Raw genomic sequence first — 17,820 nt, forward strand, 5'->3', positions numbered from 1 at the left:
TTGAGAGTGCCTTGACCAGGCACATATGGGAGTTGATGCTTCCAGCTCCTCCCCCCCTTCTCTCTCTCTGTCTCTCTCTCCTCTCTCTCTCTCCTCGCTAGCTAAAATGAATAAATAAAATTTTAAAAATTAAAAAAAAAAAAAAAAAGAGAGTGCCTTGACCAGATACCATCACGTCTGTCCTGTCTTCCTGCCTTTTAGGTATCCTGAAAGTGACACCAGCTTTAATGCCTCAGTTCCCCTGTTCCCCTCATAAGTAAATGCTAAAGGCTGCTGTTTTCTCCCCACATACAACTGTTACACTTGTCAGTGCATTTTGGCAGCAGATTCTGTGGTCTGCTGCTTATGTTTGGTTTTTCTCTCCCAAATTAGATTGTTAATTTCCTCTGAAGCACCTCCCCCCCTTTTTTTTTTACTGAGAAGAGGGGAGATAATGAGACAGACTCCCATATGTGCCCCAACTGGGATCCACCTGGTAACCCCCATCTGGGGCCGATGTTCCAGTACTGAGCTATCTTCAATGCCTGAGGCTGATGCTCAAACCTTTGGCTGCAAGATGGGAAGAGAGAGTAAAGTGGGAGAGGGAGGGAAAGATAAGCAGATGGTCACTTCTCATGTGTGCCCTGACCAGGGATTGAACCCAGGATGTCCGCAAGCCGGGCCGACACTATCCACTGAGCAAACCAGCCAGAGCCATCGGCAGCACATATCTTACATGTGCATGTATCCCTCACATCTACCACATGATATAAGGTATTGACTAATAAACCTTGTGCTGTACTTGTTGATTTATAACGTGCCTCCTTACTGTCCTTTCCACCACCACTCTTACCTGCTTCATCTGTCCAAAGCACCACTTTTGTGATGCTACTTCCCCTGATTAGAGAATTTAACAGGCTTCCTTGCCTATCCTCCACTAGTTTTATACCACCTACATGGAGTATCATACATTACTTAGTAAAGTTAGTAAAGTTACAGTTATGATCTGAATACTTTTAAGATTTTTAAGTTCCTTGAAGGCAAGAGTCCTGTTACAACTTTACTACACTAGACTTGGGTTGCTGTTGTTGTTTTTTTAATTGATTGATTTTAGAGAGACAGAGAGGAAGGGAAAAGAGGAGAGGCATTCATTTGTTGTTATACTTAGTTGTGCTCTCAGTGGTCGCTTCCTGTATGTGCCCTGACCAAGGATCTAATCTGTAACCTTGGTTTCTGTTTTTGTTTGTTTGCTTTTTTTTTTTGTATTTTTCTGAAGCTGGAAACCGGGAGGCAGTCAGACAGACTCCCGACCGGGATCCATCCGGCACGCCCACCGGGGGGATGCTCTGCCCATCCAGGGCGTCGCCCCATCGAGACCAGAGCCACTCTAGCGCCTGGGGCAGAGGCTAAGGAGCCATCCCCAGCGCCCGGGCCATCTTTTGCTCCAATGGAGCCTCAGCTGCGGGAGGGGAAGAGAGAGACAGAGAGGAAGGAGAGGGGGAGGGGTGGAGAAGCAGATGGGTGCCTCTCCTGTGTGCCCTGGCCGGGAATCGAACCCAGACTTGACCAGGGAAGCCCAGGGATTCAAACTGGTGATCTCAGTATTCCAGGTCAATGCTCTATCAATGCTCTATCCACTGTGCCCCCACAAGTTAGGCCAGGGCCTGGGATTTTTTTTTTTTTTTTAAGTTTAATGTTTTATTTATTGATTGTACAGAGAGAAGAGGCTGGGGGAGGGGTAGGTTGCTTCACTTTCTTTCTTTCTTTCTTTTTTTTTTTTCTTCTGAAGCTGGAAACCGGGAGAGACAGTCAGACAGACTCCCGCATGCGCCCGCCCGGGATCCACCCGGCACGCCCACCAGGGGGCGATGCTCTGCCCCTCCGGGGCGTCGCTCTGCGCGACCAGAGCCACTCTAGCGCCTGGGGCAGCGGCCAAGGAGCCATCCCTAGCGCCCGGGCCATCTTTGCTCCAATGGAGCCTCGGCTGGGCTGCGGGAGGGGAAGAGAGAGACAGAGAGGAAGGAGGGGGGGGGGTGGAGAAGCAAATGAGTGCTTCTCCTATGTGCCCTGGCCGGGAATCGAACCTGGGTCCCCCGCACGCCAGGCCGACGCTCTACCACTGAGCCAACCAGCCAGGGCCAGTTGCTTCACTTTCGTTGTTAATTGCTTGCTTGTTTGTGGTATGTGCCTTGACCTGGCAAGCCCAGGGTTTTGAACCAGCAACCTCAGCATTCCAAGTAGATGCTCTAGGCTGCACCATCACTGGGATTTTAATTTATTGACTGACTAAAGAGAAAAAATAAGAAAAGAGAGAGAGCCAAACGTCCATTTGTTGTTCCACTTATTTACACATTCATTGGTTGATTTTTATATGTGCCCTAATGGGGAATGAAACCTGCAACCTTGGCGTATGGAAACCATGCTCTAACCAAGTGCACTACTGGCCAGGGCTAGACATCGAATGTTTTATGAAAAGCATGAAGCCACTAGGTTTTTTTCTAAAGGTGAGTATCGGACTTGCCTAGCAAGATCATAGAGATGCCTGATGCAGCGAGGCCCTCTGGCGCAGCCATAGAGATGCACAGAGGACGGCTAGAGTGTAGCTTGCCCAACTGCCTTCCGTTTTTTCTTAGTCGTCCTTCCAAACATGGCGCAGTCGGTTAACGTCACCGAGCTGAATCTGCCGCAACTGGAAATGCTTAAGAACCAGCTGGACCAGGTGGGGACGGGCCCTAGAGACTCCTTTCCCGCCTCACCTCACTCCTGCCCCCTTTGGGAGGCTCCCCTTCTGCTGTGAAACCTCTGCCCCTTCTCCAAAGGTGCCCCCCTCTCCCTCCAGCCCTACACTGACTATCTTTCTGAACTCTGTAGGAAGTGGAGTTCTTGTCCACGTCCATTGCCCAGCTCAAGGTGGTTCAAACCAAGTACGTGGAAGCCAAGGACTGTCTGAACGTGATGAACAAGAGCAATGAGGGTATGGGGTAGGCGCGCGAAGGCAGCCTGGGGGATGTAGCGAACCGGCTTCTCGTCTCATCTCTTAAACCAGTCTTCCTTACCTGAGACGAGAAAACAACCCATTACGTATTGTGTGTACCGCTTTGTGAGCCTTTTGCATGCTGCCTATGTAGAATTGAAATACACAGGACACTGTTTTGCCCGTTTCCGTTTTTTTCCTACTGTCTGCGCTGTTCCATGTTGGAACTCTCTTTAAAGTCTTAACGTTGGCGGGGCTAACCTTCCCCAGATGTTTGTCTTAATTGCTTTCACAGGGAAAGAATTACTTGTTCCACTGACCAGTTCTGTATCCTTTCCACAGGAACAATCCAGCCCTCTCCTTTTCTCCCTCCCTCTCCCCCTCCCCCACAAAAAGGATGGGGTAGTTTTGATGACTCCAAAGTGCACTCATGAGAACTCTTACTATACACACTGCCTAGATCTCCTATCTGTGTTGGGGCCAACATCTAGCTATTGCCTTGTGAGCACCAAAGAGTATGTATAATTGAGGTGTGATTATCTCCCTTTTTTAAGAATATGATCTTATATAGAGATACAACTAGTGGTTTACACTTTTACTAATAACTTATAAATAATAGAATATGATATAGAAACAAGGGGGTTGTCTCTTGTTTATTGATTCTCAAATTCAGCTTGTGATTCTTAGTCTTAAACTGTTGTCACTAAGGAACCTGGATTGTGCCTACCTGTTGAGTGTTTTACTTGAATGATCAAATATGATAGTAGGGCTCCTGTGAACTGTAGTCTGAGAACTGACAGGCTCAAAAGAGGAACACAGAAATAGAAATATAGTAGGGACTGGCTGAAAAACGAACATTAAATTCATCAGGAATTAGCTAGTTCATGGTTGGGGGTGTTGCAGGGAAGTGAGGCTGGCTTTTAACTTTTACTACTCTACAGCAGTAGGAAAATATTGTGGTTAGTTTTTCTGGAGGGGTTAACTGCTTAGAGACTGGGAGATGGGATCAGGTCAAGAGAGTGTTTCAGTATATGTCTGTCACATTTTCCATAAGGAACCAACTTCTCTGTCTCTCCACATTTGGAGTGTACGGTATAATTTTACAGCCTCCAGATTATTCAGTCCCTCTGCCTTACAGCTATTTAAAAAAGAGGGTCTTACGAGTCCAAGCAGGCTGGCTGACAAGGAATCATGACTCATGCTGGGCTAGTTTTCCCTTAATCCTTGATTTCAGATGTATGTACCTGGGAAGCTACATGATGTGGAACACGTGCTCATCAATGTCGGAACTGGCTACTATGTAGAGAAGGTAAGTGGAAGGAATCATTGTAGATGCCCCTCTGAGCAAGAAAAGGAAGTTTAGAGGAAGACTTAGGGGCAGTATGGGGTCTCTTCTTAGCCCCTCATTCACCTCTGACCTTTGTAGACAGCTGAGGATGCCAAGGACTTCTTCAAGAGAAAAATAGACTTCCTCACCAAGCAGATGGAGAAAATCCAGCCAGCCCTGCAGGAGAAGCATGCCATGAAACAGGGTAAGCTTGGTCTGGGACACCTATTCACCATTTCTACCTCCATGATAAAGAACCTGGATGGCTGCCTGACTTGTGGTGGCACAGTGGGTAAAGCGTTGACTTGGAATGCTTTGGTCGCCGGTTCGAAACCCCAGGCTTGCCTGTTCAAGCAAGGCACATATGACAAGCAACTACTACGAGTTGATGCTTCCTGCTCCTCCCCCACCTTTCTCTCTCTCTCCTTCCTTTTTCTAAAATAAATAAAATCTTTAAAAAAAAAAGAACCTGGGCTGTAATGTGAACCATGAGGGTGTCCCATCTTTGCAGGATTAAAACCATGTCTTTCTTTTTTGTGTCTTGATGTATTATTCTCTAGATTCTGTGCATTGCACACCCACAGTTTGTAGATTCCTAGGTTGCATGATTGGAAAATTTAGAAGGACATCATCTCTGTTTTGTTTTTTTTTTTTTGTTTTTTTGTTTTAAATCATATCTGTTTTTAATGGGGATGGAATGGGGGGAAAGATGTAAATGAACACATAGGAAAGAAATATAGTCCTAACTAAGTACTAGCAATTGCAACCCTCGCTGCACATTAGAATCACCAAAGGAGTTTGAAAAGAAAGCCTGGGCCACTCCAAACTAACTAAATCAACCTGGGTAGTGGTAAGAGTGGTGGGCAGATTCCAGGGTTCAGTGGTTTTTTAAAAAATGTTTCTCTTCAGATCGTATAAATCTTTCGCCTTTTACTAAGGATTTCCGTGGAGAGAAACAATTTTGGGTTTCGAACTAATTTTTTGAAGCCTTGTTCTGGCAGGGCTAAAATAAATAAATAAATAAATAAATAAATAAATAAATAAATAAATAAATAAATAAATGCCCCAGGAGAGTCTGTGACATGGTCAAGATTGTGACTCCTGTTGGGCAAAAATCTTTTCCACGTTATAATTTTTGGTTATTACTGACTCTAATTATTGTTCATTTTTATGTCCCAGTGGTTGCCATATTTACTGCCACATTATAGATTCTAAATTTGTGTTAGTGTGTTGTATCCCACAGTGGATCACTGTTACAAGTTTTATTAGCTATAGTTGGTTGTCTACCTGTCCTTAAACTTCCTTGGTACTTTTCCTTAACTCTGGGTACTTCCTTTTAGCTCCTGACCTGGACTGACTTTTTCCTCCCCCCCCCCCCCCCCCCCCCCACAGCTGTCATGGAGATGATGAGCCAGAAGATTCAGCAACTCACAGCCTTGGGGGCAACTCAGGCTACCAAGGCCTGAGAACTTGTTCCAGAAATTGTGCAGAGGGACCCTACTTCAGGGGCCTGGGACTTTGTGGTGAAGAGAAGGGATTTGTGTTTAATGCCAATAAATGTTCCAGCTGGGCAGAATGTTGGTCCTTTCTTGCATTAAGTAAGAGATGGGAGTGGGTGGTCGAGAAGCTGTGCTTCTCCCCAGAGCCTGATGCAATGCTTATCTTCAAGGCTCCATCCGCACCCCTGGACAGAGGGTAGAAGGCCTTTGCTGCGGAACGTGCTCGCCCTACGGTGCCCGTATCCGTGGGTAAGGCCGACAAGCGGAAATGAGGCTGCAAAGGCACTTCCTTTTCCGGGTTGGCGTCCCCGCCTTCGCACAGAAGCTACAGGGGCCTTCGCTTCCTGTGCAGTCTCTAACCTCGGCTGTTGCTGCCACCATCCCTATGTGGCCGGGACCGCATGCTCAGAGTGGAGTCCGTCCAGCCCTCCAAACGACCCCGCAGCAGCCTCATGGTACCTCCCCGAATCGGGACGCACAACGGCACTTTCCACTGCGATGAGGCTCTGGCGTGCGCATTGCTACGCCTCCTTCCAGAGTACCGGGTAAGGTCCACCTGGGGCCAGCCAACTTCCCTAACCGAGTCCCAGTTTATCCTTGAACGGCCCGGGCACCCTTCCTACCTGCCCCGGCTTCCCTGGAAACCTTTTTTTTTTTTCTTTCTTCAGAGACAGAGAGAGAGAGTCAGAGAGAGGGATAGATAGGGACAGATAGGAACGGAGAGAAATGAGAAGCATCAATCATCAGTTTGTTGTTGCGACATCTTAGTTGTTCATTGATTGCTTTCTCATATGTGCCTTGATCGTGGGGCCACAGCAGACCAAGTAACCACTTGCTCAAGCCAGCGACCTTGGGTCCAAGCTGGTGAGCTTTTTTGCTCAAACCAGATGAGCCCGCGCTCAAGCTGGTGACCTCGGGGTCTCGAACCTGGGTCCTCCGCATCCCAGTCCAAAGCTCCATGCACTGCACCACCGCCTGGTCAGGCTGGAAACCCACTTTAACTCCCTACCTGCGCGACTGCTGACGGCCCTCTCACCTCTTTATGTCCCACTGCAGGATGCAGAGATTGTGCGGACCCGGGATCCTAAAAAACTTGCTTCTTGCGACATCGTGGTAGACGTGGGTGGAGAATACGACCCTCAGAGACACCGATATGACCATCACCAGAGGTGGGTTCCTAGGTATTTTTTCTTCAGTTCAACTTAACTCAATACTCCAATTCAGCCATCCACTGCATTGGTCTGTGTCAGCAAAGGGACTGGACTGCCTCATCCTTGAAAGCAAACTCGAATCCTGTGGGACTATAGCCTTCCATCCTTTTACCTTTCCACCTTCCCTACACCCATCTACCTGGCCTTGGACTTCCCTGAGCCCTCTTATCAGCCCAGGCCTCACTTGGCTCCTAGTTAGTCCTCAAGCAGCCCCCTTCCAGTTCACCTCCTGTAGCTCAGTCAGACTTTTCTCCCACCAGCACTGTTATCACCCCAATTACTGTATTTCCCCATGTATAAGATGCACCTCTTCCCTGAAAAATTTGGGGTCTAAAAACTGGGTGCGTCTCATACAATGGTTGTAGTTTTTTTTACTTGCGTTTCCTGCTTTTTTGCGCTTGTTTTTGCACTCATTGTTGAAGACAGTGATTTGTCATCAGGCACATGAGGATAAGCTGATGGATGGGAGTTTTGACAGTGATAAGTTGTATGATTTTTATGATGAATAAAACTTGAGTTCAGTAATTTTATGTAATACATTTTTTTTCCTTAAAATTTCGGGTCCAGAATTAAGGTGCATCTTATACATGGGAGTGTCTTATATATGGGGAAATACTACAATACCTCAGCTAAGATTAATCTGTTCATGTGCCCTTTGCTGCCCCACTTCATACTGTTGGGCCCACATGATTGTGGCAGTTAGTGACTGTTCATATGTGTATGGTCTTGTATTTCTTTTTTTTTTTTTCCATTTTTCTGAAGCTGGTAACAGGGAGAGACAGACTCCCGCATGCGCCCGACCGGGATCCACCCCACCCGGCATGCCCACCAGGGGGCGATGCTCTGCCCATCCTGGGCGTCGCCATGTTGCGACCAGAGCCACTCTAGCGCCTGAGGCAGAGGCCACAGAGCCATCCCCAGCGCCCGGGCCATCTTTGCTCCAATGGAGCCTCGGCTGCGGGAGGGGAAGAGAGAGACAGAGAGGAAAGCGCGGCGGAGGGGTGGAGAAGCAACTGGGCGCTTCTCCTGTGTGCCCTGGCCGGGAATCGAACCCGGGTCCTCCGGTGTGGTCTTGTATTTCATTACATTCTTACCTTGGGAAATCTGTCTTTTCCAAGGGTAGCTCATTATCCACAGCGCCATTCCAATCCTTTTCCCCTATCCTGAAGCGCCTACCTCATCAAACGCCTTCGAAGAGTGACACTACTTCTTTTCAAAGGAAATTGAGCTTTTCCTACATGCACATCCTGTTCCTCACTAAACATCCTCAGCTCTCTCCTTCCAGTGAGCAAACACTGTTCCCTTCTGTTTGCCCCCTTTTAATCTTATGAATTTCCCACCAGTGTTTCTACTTCACCTTGCCAACGCATAAAACTCTGCTTAGGCTTTTCTCATCTTGAAAATAAATTTTAAAAATCCCCCATTGTATACATCACACAGTTTTTTGTTTGTTTTTGTATTTTTCCAAAGTTAAAAGCAGGGAGGCAGTCAGACTGACTCCCACATGCGCCCGATCGGGATCCACTCGGTACGCCCACAAGGGGGTGATGCTCTGCCCATCTGGGGCCTTGCTCCACTTCAGCAAGAGCCAGTCTAGCGCCTGAGGTGGAGGCCATGGAGCCATCCTCAGTGCTCTGGCCAACTTTGCTCCAATGAAGCCTTGGCTGCGGGAGAAGAAGAGAGACAGAGAGGAAGGAGAGGGGGAAGGGTAGAGAAGCAGATGGGCACTTCTCCTGTGTGCCCTGACCAGGAATCGAACCTGGGATTTCCATACCAGGCCAATGCTCTACCGCTGAGCCAACCAGCCAGGGCCTACATCACAGTTTAACGTGATTATCTCTGAGAGGTTATGAAGATGTTTTAAGTCTTTTAGGTATTTTTCTCCCTCTCATACCCTTGTGTACAGTTTAGTACATATGTCTGTTTCTATCACAGTTTATGTAGTTTTGCTTCTTTTTAAACCTTATGGAAGGGGTATTGTTATTAATCTTTATACCTTATGTATATATTATAAAACTGTATTTACTCAATATATATTTTAATTGATTGATTTTAGAGAGACAGAGACAGGGGACAGAAAGAGAGAGGGAGGGAAGCATTCACTTGTTCCACTTAGTTGTGTATTCACTGGGCACTTTCCATATGTGCCCTGATTGAGAATCAAACTTGCAACCTTGGTGTTTCTGGATGATGCTCTAACAGACTGAGCAAGACCTACTCAAAAAAATAAAATTTTTTAAGTGAAAAGAGGGGAGATATATCCTGCATGCACCCTGGCCAAGATCCACCCAGCAACCCATCTGGTGCCAATGCTAGCACCTGAGGTCAATGCTCGGACCAAGCGAGCTATTCTTCGTGCCCAGGGCTGAGGCTCGAACCCATTGAGCTACTGGCTGCAAGAGGGGAAGAGAGAGATAGCGGGAGAGGGAGGGGAAGAGAAGCAGATAGTCGCTTGGTGCTTCTCATGTGTACCCTGACCACATGACCAGGGATTGAACCTGGGAATGTCTGCATGCTGGGCCTATGCTCTATCCACTGAGCAAACCAGCCAGGACCAACCTATTCAGTATTTAATAATAATCATTAAAACAAAAAATAAGCTCCCTAGGTAATTCTTATTAGTATTTACAAATTAAAGCTATGGTTTCTTTTTCCCTAACAACTGTCATACCTTTTCCCTATTCTCTATCCCAATGCTATCAAATTCCTGCCATCCTTACTTTATTGGGCCACTGCAGGTAAGCACCTTGCAGCTACTCTCTATGCTGGCTGTCCAATGCTCTTTCTAATATGCACTTGCCTACTTAAAGTCTCTCAGTGGTTCCCATTACATACAAATCAAAGTCTAAATTCGAAAGTATGACACAGAAAGCCTGCCACGATCTGGTCACTGCTTACCCTTCCACTTTTTTTTGTCACTCACCTCTCACACCCAAGCTGCCTTTCTTACAATTCCATGAAGAGACCTGTCTCTTGGCCATTGTACATGTTGTTTCCTCTACCAGGAATACTGTTTCTCCTTCACCTTTTGTCTGAGGAACACCTAGTAATTCATCTTTCAGGTATGACCTAAGGCTCTCCTCCTGAACCCTTCCCTTCCACCTCCTTCCTTGTTTATAACCTAGCTAGAGCATTCTCTTGGTTGGTTGTCTACTGCTTCTAGCAGATAAACTTGAAGACAAGTCACGGTCCTTTTTTTTTTTTTTAACCCCCAATGATGAAACACAAAGTCTGGCACATGGTAAGCATTGTCAAATACATGCATGAAGACTCCAAGTTGATGTCTTGGTGCCATCGAAGAAAAAGACAAAGCCTCTCTGGCTGGGCTATCTCCTTCCAGCTCCTGCGGTATTCCCTAGCCTCCCTACCCCCACATGTGGGTTAACTTAGGCAACTCTGCCCCATCCTCACCTCCCTGTGTTCCTCAGGTCTTTTACAGAGACCATGAGCTCCTTGTCCCCTGGGAAGCCATGGCAGACCAAGCTGAGCAGTGCGGGACTCATCTATCTGCACTTCGGGCACAAGCTGCTGGCCCAGTTGCTGGGCACTAGTGAAGATGACAGCATGGTGGGCACCCTCTATGACAAGGTGGGGACCCGAAAACAGATGCCCCACATATGCAATTCTGCCACGTCAGCTGGGAGTGGCACTCACATAGTACTTAGGCCTGGACCTCAGATCAGGGTTCCTGGCCAATACCTAGCCCAGTACTGTCTCCCTCAGTCAGGCTCATCTCACAAGGGGAAGGGTAGTCTATCTCCATGCTGGGGGTGGTGGTGAGAAGTAGATAAGGTCACATATGGGGATGGGCTTTGAAAACTGTAAATCAGTGTTTCCCAGTCTTTTTCTTGACTTGACACACATAAAAAAATAATTGTTCAACTACTTGGTATAGAGGAGGCTGCTTATGTTTGAATGTCTATGATGTTCTGGGTTCGATTCCCAGTTAGGGCACACAGGAGAAGCTTCACTTCTCCCCTTCTTGCTTCTCTCTCTTTCTCTCCTGCAGCCATGGCTCGATTGGAACGGGTTGGCCCTGGGCCCTGAGGATGGCTCCATGGCCTCTGCCTCAGGCACTAAGAGCTGGGCAGAGCATCACCCCCTAGTGGACTTGCAAGGTGGATCCCAGTCAGGCTTATGCAGGAGTCTGTCTCTCCCGTCTCTGCCTCCCCTCTCTCACTGAATTAAAAAAAAAAAAGTATATGGCTTAAAGGTCTTGGCTGTCCTGAGGGAGAGAGGAGCGTATATTAGGCACCACTGTAATTCACCAGAGGCACACAAGTTGGGAAGGGTCTGATTTTGAAAATATTTCATGTTCCACCAGTGTCCCCTGAAAGCAGTTCAGCAGATTCCTGCTGTTGGGGAAGGAACAGGGCTAGTGGCCCCAGTGTGCATCTGGGATCAGTGATTGTGAAGACACCAACTGGACTGCACTCTTGTGTAGTTTACAAGTCAAACTTCATATTCAGCTGCTTTTTGTTTTGTTTTTCCAGAGAGAAAGACAAGACAGGAAGGGAGAGAGATGAGAAGCATCAACTTGTTGCTGTGGCACTTTGTTCATTGACTTGCTTCTCATACATGCCTTGACCCGGGGGCTTCAGCAACCCCTTGCTCAAGCCAGAAACCTTGGGATCATGCTTATGATCCTGCGCTCAAGCTGGCGACCTCAGGGTTTTGAACCTGAGTCCTCTGCGTCCCAGTCCCACGTTCTATCCACTGCGCTACTGCCTGATCAGGCTGTTGGTTTTTTGTTTTGTGACAGATACAGATAGGGACAGGAAGGAAGAGATGAGAAGCATTAATTCTTCATTGTGGCACCTTAGTTAATTGATTTCTCATATATGCCTTGACCAGGGGGCTACAGTAGACCGAGTGACCCCTTGCTCAAGCCAGTGACCTTGGGTTCAAGCTGTTAAGCCTGTGCTCAAACCAGATGAGTCCGTGCTCAAGCTGGCGACCTCGGAGTTTCAAACCTGGGTCCTCTCTGTCCCAGTCTGAGGCTCTCTCCACTGTGCCACCACCTTGGCAACCTTTTTTTTTTTTTAAGAATTTATTTATTGATTTTACAGAGAGGAGGGGTGGGGAGGAATGAGAAGTATCCACTCATAGTTGTTTTGCTTTAGTTGATCATTGCTTGTTGGTTCTGTGTGCTTTGGGCAAGCCCAGGGTTTCAAACTGGTGACCTCAGCGTTCCAGGCCAACGCTCTGTGCCATCACAGGTTAAGCTCAGTCAGCTGTTTAATGCAGATAGACTGTTCACCTCTCTGTCTCAGCTTAACTGTCATCTGCCTCTGTGACATAGCATTAATTTAAAATTTTTTATTTTATTCATTTTAGAAAAGCGGGGAGGAGAGAGAGAGAAGGGTGGGGAGAGAATCAAGAAGCATCAACTCCCATATGTGCCTTGACCTGGCAAGCCCAGGGTTTTGAACTGGCAACCTCAGCATTCCAGGGCAACACTTTATCCACTGCGCCACCACAGGTCAGGCCCCTATGACATAGCAATAGTATGATCTGAAAGATATAAAGAGCCTGTCCAGGCAGTGGCACACTGGGATGCGGAGGACCCAGGTTTGAAACGCCGAGGTCACCGGCTTGAGTGCGGCCTCATCCGGCTTGAGTGTGGGATCATAGACATGACTCCATAGTCACTGGCTTGAAGCCCAACGAAGAATTGATGCTTCTCATCTCTCTCCCTTCCTGTTTGTCCTTATCTGTCACTCTCTCTGACTCCCTCTTTCTCTGTCAGTCAGTCAATAAATAAATAAATGAATAAATAAAAGACCTAAAGAAAGCCTGACCAGGCAGTGGCGCACTGAGACGCAGAGGACCCAGATTTGAAGCCCCAAGGTCACCTGCTTGAGTGTGGGCTCATCCAACTTGAGTGCGGAGTCACTGGCTTAAGTGTGAGATCATAAACATGACCTCATGGTTGCTGGCTTGAACAAGGGGTCACTGGCTTGGCTGGAGGCCCCTGGTCAATGCACCTATGAGAAAGCAACCAATGAACAAGTAAGGTGCCGCAAGGAAGAATTGATGCCTTTTTTTTTTTTCTTTTCTTTACAGGGACAGAGAGAGTCAGAGAGAGGGATAGACAGGGACAGACAGACAGGAACGGAGATGAGAAGCATCAATCATCAGTTTTTCATTGCGACACCTCAGTTGTTCATTGATTGCTTTCTCGTATGTGCCTTGACCATGGGCCTTCAGCAGACCAAGTAACCCCTTGCTCGAGCCAGCGACCCTGGGTCCACGCTGGTGAGCATTTTTTATTTTGCTCAAGCCAGATGAGCCCGCACTCAAGCTGGCAACCTCAGGGTCTCGAACCTGGGTCCTCGGCATCCCAGTCCAATGCTCTATCCACTGTGCCACAGCCTGGTCAGGCGATGCTTCTCTTTTTAAAAAGACTTTATTTATTCGTTTTAGAGAAGAGAGAGAGAGAAGGCAGTAGGAGCAGGAAGCATCAACTCCCTTACATGCCTTGACCAGGCAAGCCCAGGGTTTCAAACTGGCAACCTCAGCATTCCAGATCAATGCTTTATCCACAGTGCCACCACAGGTCAGGTTGAATTGATGCTTCTCATCTCTCTCCCTTCCAGTCTGTCCCTATCTCACTAAAAGAAATAATAATGACATAAGAAATGAGTGGTTAAATCGGAGACTTTGGAGTACTAAAGCTGTAGACTGCTTGGGTTAGTTTTCCCTTCTACTGCTGAGGGGTTTCTAAGCAATTTAACTACACCCAAATTTTAACTGATTATCCTGTTGGGGTCCTCACCAAGAGGTGCTGGGCATAGACAAGCCTCTTTTTTGGCTTTCCCTGAAAATAGCACTTTTTCTACATACCACAGATGTGTTAATATGTAGGCTATTTTGTGTAGGGTATTTAGCATTAAACACTGACATCTCATATTATTTCGATCCTACTATTTCTTTTTTTTTCCTTTTTTTTCTCCACACTTTTCTGAAGCCGGAAACGGGGAGAGACAGTCAGACAGACTCCCGCAGGCGCCCGACCGGGATCCACCCAGCACACCCCTACGCCCACCAGGGGGCGATGCTCCGCCCCTCTGGGGGGCCGCTCTGCCTAGACCAGAGCCACTCCAGCGCCTGGGGCAGAGGCCAAGGAGCCATCCCCAGCGCCTGGGCCATCTTTGCTCCAATGGAGCCTCGCTGCGGGAGGGGAAGAGAGAGACAGAGAGGAAGGAGAGGGGGAGGGGTAGAGAAGCAGATGGGCGCCTCTCCCGTGTGCCCCGGCCAGGAATCGAACCTGGGACTTCCGCACGCCAGGCCGACGCTCCACCACTGAGCCAATCAGCCAGGGCCCGATCCTACTATTTCTTTAGGATCAGGAGATGCAGCAGCTGCCAATGCCATATGGGACAGCATAGATTTCTTGGGGACCACACCCAGCCTTTTTTTTTCTTTTACAGAGACAGAGAGAGGGATATGTAGGGACAGACAGATAGGAATGGAGAGATGAGAAGCATCAATTATCAGTTTTTCATTGCGACACCTTAGTTGTTCATTGATTGTTCTCATATGTGCCTTGACTGCAGGCCTTCAGCAGACTGAGTAACCCATTGCTTGAGCCAGCGACCTTGGGTCCAAGCTGGTGAGCTTTGCTCAAACCAGATGAGCCCATGCTCAGGCTGGCGACCTCCGGGTCTCGAACCTGGGTCCTCCGCATCCCAGTGAGATGCTCTTTTCACTGCGCCACCACCTGCTCAGGCCGCACCCAGTTCTTGATGTCTAGTCCAGCACCCATCCTCTCCCACCTGACTCATGTGCTTGGCCCGACCCTCCTGGACCTCATTAAATGGGTTACTAAGTAGCCAGCTCAGCCTCCCTGGACATTTACCTTCCTTCAGCCTAGGGGTCCACTTCCACAAAGCTCCTCATGGAACCCCAGACCTTTGATCAGAATTCAGCAGCCCCCTCCCTACACATGCTGGCCTCAGCTGAGGCTTTGTGTGGTAGTACAATGGGCACCAGGCCCTAGCCAGTTGGCTCAGTGGATAGAGCATCAGCCCAGTGTATGGATATCCTGGGTTTGATTCCTGGTCAGGGAACAGAAGGTAAGTGACCATCTACTTCTCTCCCCTTTCCACCCCCCCTTCTCCTCCTATTCACTTCCCACAGCCAGTGGCTTGATTGGTTTTAGCATAGACCCCAGGTATTGAGGATAGCTCCGCTGGTTTAAGTGCTTCAGCCTCAGGTGCTAAAAACAACAACAACAAAAAAACTCAGTTGATTTGAACATTATCCCCAGACAGTTCTTGCTGGTTGGATCCTAGTCAGGGCACTGTTTCACTATCTCTCCACCTCTCACTTAAAAAACAAAAAACAAAACCCCAAGGTTGCTGGCTTGAGCATGGGCTCATCTGGCATGAGCGTGGGACCACAGACATGGCCCCATGATCGCTGGCTTGAGCCCAAAGGTCGCTGGCTTAAGCAAGGGGTCACTGGCTTGGCTGAAGCCCCCTGGTCAAGGCACATATGAGAAAGCAATAAATGAACAACTAAGGTGCTGCAATGAAGAACTGATGCTTCTCCTCTCTCTTCCCCTCTAGCTTAAAAAAAAAAAAAAAAAAAGGCAGTACGTTAGAAATCAGATGATCTGAATTCCAGCCCCAGTACTATTAGTTAGCTCTCTGACCTTAAGGAAGCTGCTGGAAACCCCAATTCCCTCTTTCCTCATCCAGTTGTTGAGATCCTCACAGGGCCACTGAGAAGGTTAAATAAAAATATATATGCACATAACTTTGAAACCTGTAAACTTGAAGTGCATTTCTCCTGAGGTTGCCTTAGATGTACGAGAACTTCGTGGAGGAAGTGGATGCAGTGGACAATGGGATCTCGCAGTGGGAGGGAGAGCCTCGATATGCGCTGACCACTACACTGAGTGCCCGGGTTGCCCGACTGAATCCCACCTGGAACCAGCCCAACCAAGACACTGAGGTAAGGGCCCTAAGGGGAATCGATTGAGGCATATAAGACCTTGAGGGAGGAAATGAGATTGGTTAACCAGGGGTTAGCAAACTCATTAGTCAACAGAGCCAGATATCAACAGTATAACAGGCCCTGGCCGGTTGGCTCAGTGGTGGAGCATCGGCCTGGCATGCAAGAGTCCCGGGTTCAATTCCCGGCCAGAGCACACAGGAGAAGCACCCATCTGCTTCTCCACCCCTCCCCCTCTCCTTCCTCTCTGTCTCTCTCTTCCCCTTCCTTAGCCAAGGCTCCACTGGAGCAAAGTTGGCCCGGGCGCTGAGGATGGCTCCATGGCCTCTGCCTCAGGCGCTAGAGTGGCTGTGGTTGTAACAGAGCGACGCCCCAGATGGGCAGAGCATCGCCCCCTGGTGGGCATGCCAGGTGGATCTCAGTTGGGCGCAGGCGGGAGTCTGTCTGACTGCCTCCCTGTTTCCAACTTCAGAAAAAATACAGAAAAAAACAAAAGAAAACAAAAAACAGTAAAACGACTGAAATTTCTTTTGAGAGCCAAATTTTTTAAGCTTAAACTATATAGGTAGGTACATTCCTTATCGAGGTAGCGCCCGCACATGGTATTTTGTGGAAGAGCCACATTCAAGGGGCCAAAGAGCTATAGTTTGCTGACTGGAGGTTAACCTATCCAAACCCTAGCAAAGTCAAAAGTTCAGACCAGCCTGACCTGTGGTGGCGCAGTGGGATAAAGCGTTGACCTGGAACACTGAGGTTGCCGGTTCGAAACCTTGGGCTTGCCTGGTCAAGGCACATATGGGAGTTGATGCTTCCTGCGCCTCCCTCTTCTCTCTCTCTCTCCCCTCTCTCTTCTCTATAAATCAATAAAATAAAATATTTTTAAAAAAAAAGTTCAGACCAGCACTGTGGTTCTGATTCCCACATATTTCCCAGGCTGGGTTTAAGCGTGCAGTGGATCTGGTTCAAGAGGAGTTTCTGCAGAGATTAGACTTCTACCAGCACAGCTGGTTGCCAGCCCGGGCTTTGGTGGAAGAGGCCCTGGCCCAGCGATTCCAGGTAAACGCTTGGGAGGAGACATTGGGGTTTAAAAATTAGCGAATTCTGGCAGGCTCTTGCTGGTCAACAGGGACTCCTGCTTCTACCCTGAACATTCCAGCCATGCCACACTTCCCTTTTAGGTGGACCCAAGTGGGGAGATAATAGAACTGGCAAAAGGTGGATGCCCCTGGAAAGAGCACCTCTATCACCTGGAATCTGGGCTATCACCCCCAGTGACCATCACTTTTGTTATCTACACTGACCAGGCTGGACAGTGGCGGGTACAGTGTGTGCCCAAGGAGCTCCATTCATTCCAGAGCAGGTGAGGCCCTTGGGGACCACCTGCAGACTTTTAAGCCTGTTGCAGCCCTAGCAAAGGAGGGTACTAACCTTGGCCTCTGCTCTGCTCCCCATCTTTCACTTCCTCAAGGCCTCCATTTGCTCCCACCAACTTCTTTCTGTTCACTTGTAGGCTACCCCTGCCAGAGTCATGGCGGGGTCTTCGGGATGAGGCTCTGGACCGGATCAGTGGAATTCCTGATTGTGTCTTTGTCCATGCCAGCGGTTTCATTGGTGGGCACTGCACCCGAGAGGGTGCCTTAAGCATGGCCCGTGCCACCCTGGCCCAGCGCCCAGCACCTATGCCTCCCATAAATTCCCTCATCCAATAAAATTTGTTTTATCTCATGCTGACTAAGTCCTTGCTATATTACTGCCCTGCACCATTCTGGGAACTTGCTAAAACTTAAGAAAAGTGAAATATTGGCTGTGCCATACTAAACCGTATTTTCTCAGCTTTGCTTTCCTAGTCATTTAGAAAGCACCCAGATC

At 48.2% G+C, this 17,820-nt stretch overlaps 2 protein-coding genes and 1 non-coding gene across 3 annotated transcripts; all 3 read left to right on the forward strand.

Moving 5' to 3' along the window:
* The first annotated feature begins 2,588 nt into the window (after nucleotides 1–2,588).
* On the forward strand, nucleotides 2,589–5,856 carry PFDN5 (prefoldin subunit 5). The gene is made up of 6 exons (XM_066369648.1): nucleotides 2,589–2,698; nucleotides 2,851–2,953; nucleotides 3,249–3,280; nucleotides 4,188–4,262; nucleotides 4,380–4,485; nucleotides 5,673–5,856. The coding sequence occupies exons 1-6, from the start codon at nucleotides 2,627–2,629 to the stop codon at nucleotides 5,744–5,746; spliced, it is 462 nt and encodes a 153-aa protein (XP_066225745.1). The 5' UTR covers nucleotides 2,589–2,626; the 3' UTR covers nucleotides 5,747–5,856.
* Nucleotides 5,172–5,285, forward strand: LOC136396397 (U5 spliceosomal RNA). Its single transcript, XR_010749685.1, has one exon. It is a non-coding gene; the product is annotated as a U5 spliceosomal RNA (small nuclear RNA).
* A 149-nt stretch (nucleotides 5,857–6,005) lies between the features above and the next one.
* MYG1 (MYG1 exonuclease) lies at nucleotides 6,006–17,682 on the forward strand. Its single transcript, XM_066369641.1, has 7 exons — nucleotides 6,006–6,324; nucleotides 6,836–6,948; nucleotides 10,419–10,578; nucleotides 15,802–15,951; nucleotides 16,885–17,007; nucleotides 17,130–17,311; nucleotides 17,462–17,682. Exons 1-7 carry the CDS (start codon nucleotides 6,181–6,183, stop codon nucleotides 17,658–17,660), a joined length of 1,071 nt encoding a protein of 356 aa, XP_066225738.1. The 5' UTR covers nucleotides 6,006–6,180; the 3' UTR covers nucleotides 17,661–17,682.
* Nucleotides 17,683–17,820: the final 138 nt, after the last annotated feature.

This window comes from Saccopteryx leptura, chromosome 2, assembly GCF_036850995.1.
Source record: "Saccopteryx leptura isolate mSacLep1 chromosome 2, mSacLep1_pri_phased_curated, whole genome shotgun sequence".
In the NCBI taxonomy this organism is placed as follows: Eukaryota; Metazoa; Chordata; class Mammalia; order Chiroptera; family Emballonuridae; genus Saccopteryx; species Saccopteryx leptura.

What these genes read in the sequence shown, in the direction of transcription:
- PFDN5 (XM_066369648.1), top strand. Translation starts at nt 2,627, where the DNA reads ATGGCGCAGTCGGTTAACGTCACCGAGCTGAATCTGCCGCAACTGGAA. An exon ending in TTAAGAACCAGCTGGACCAG is followed by an intron (nt 2,699 to 2,850) that starts GTGGGGACGGGC and finishes TGAACTCTGTAG; the next exon opens with GAAGTGGAGTTCTTGTCCAC. An exon ending in TTGTTCCACTGACCAGTTCT is followed by an intron (nt 3,281 to 4,187) that starts GTATCCTTTCCA and finishes CCTTGATTTCAG; the next exon opens with ATGTATGTACCTGGGAAGCT.
- MYG1 (XM_066369641.1), top strand. Translation starts at nt 6,181, where the DNA reads ATGCTCAGAGTGGAGTCCGTCCAGCCCTCCAAACGACCCCGCAGCAGC. An exon ending in AGCCCAACCAAGACACTGAG is followed by an intron (nt 15,952 to 16,884) that starts GTAAGGGCCCTA and finishes CATATTTCCCAG; the next exon opens with GCTGGGTTTAAGCGTGCAGT. An exon ending in CTCCATTCATTCCAGAGCAG is followed by an intron (nt 17,312 to 17,461) that starts GTGAGGCCCTTG and finishes GTTCACTTGTAG; the next exon opens with GCTACCCCTGCCAGAGTCAT.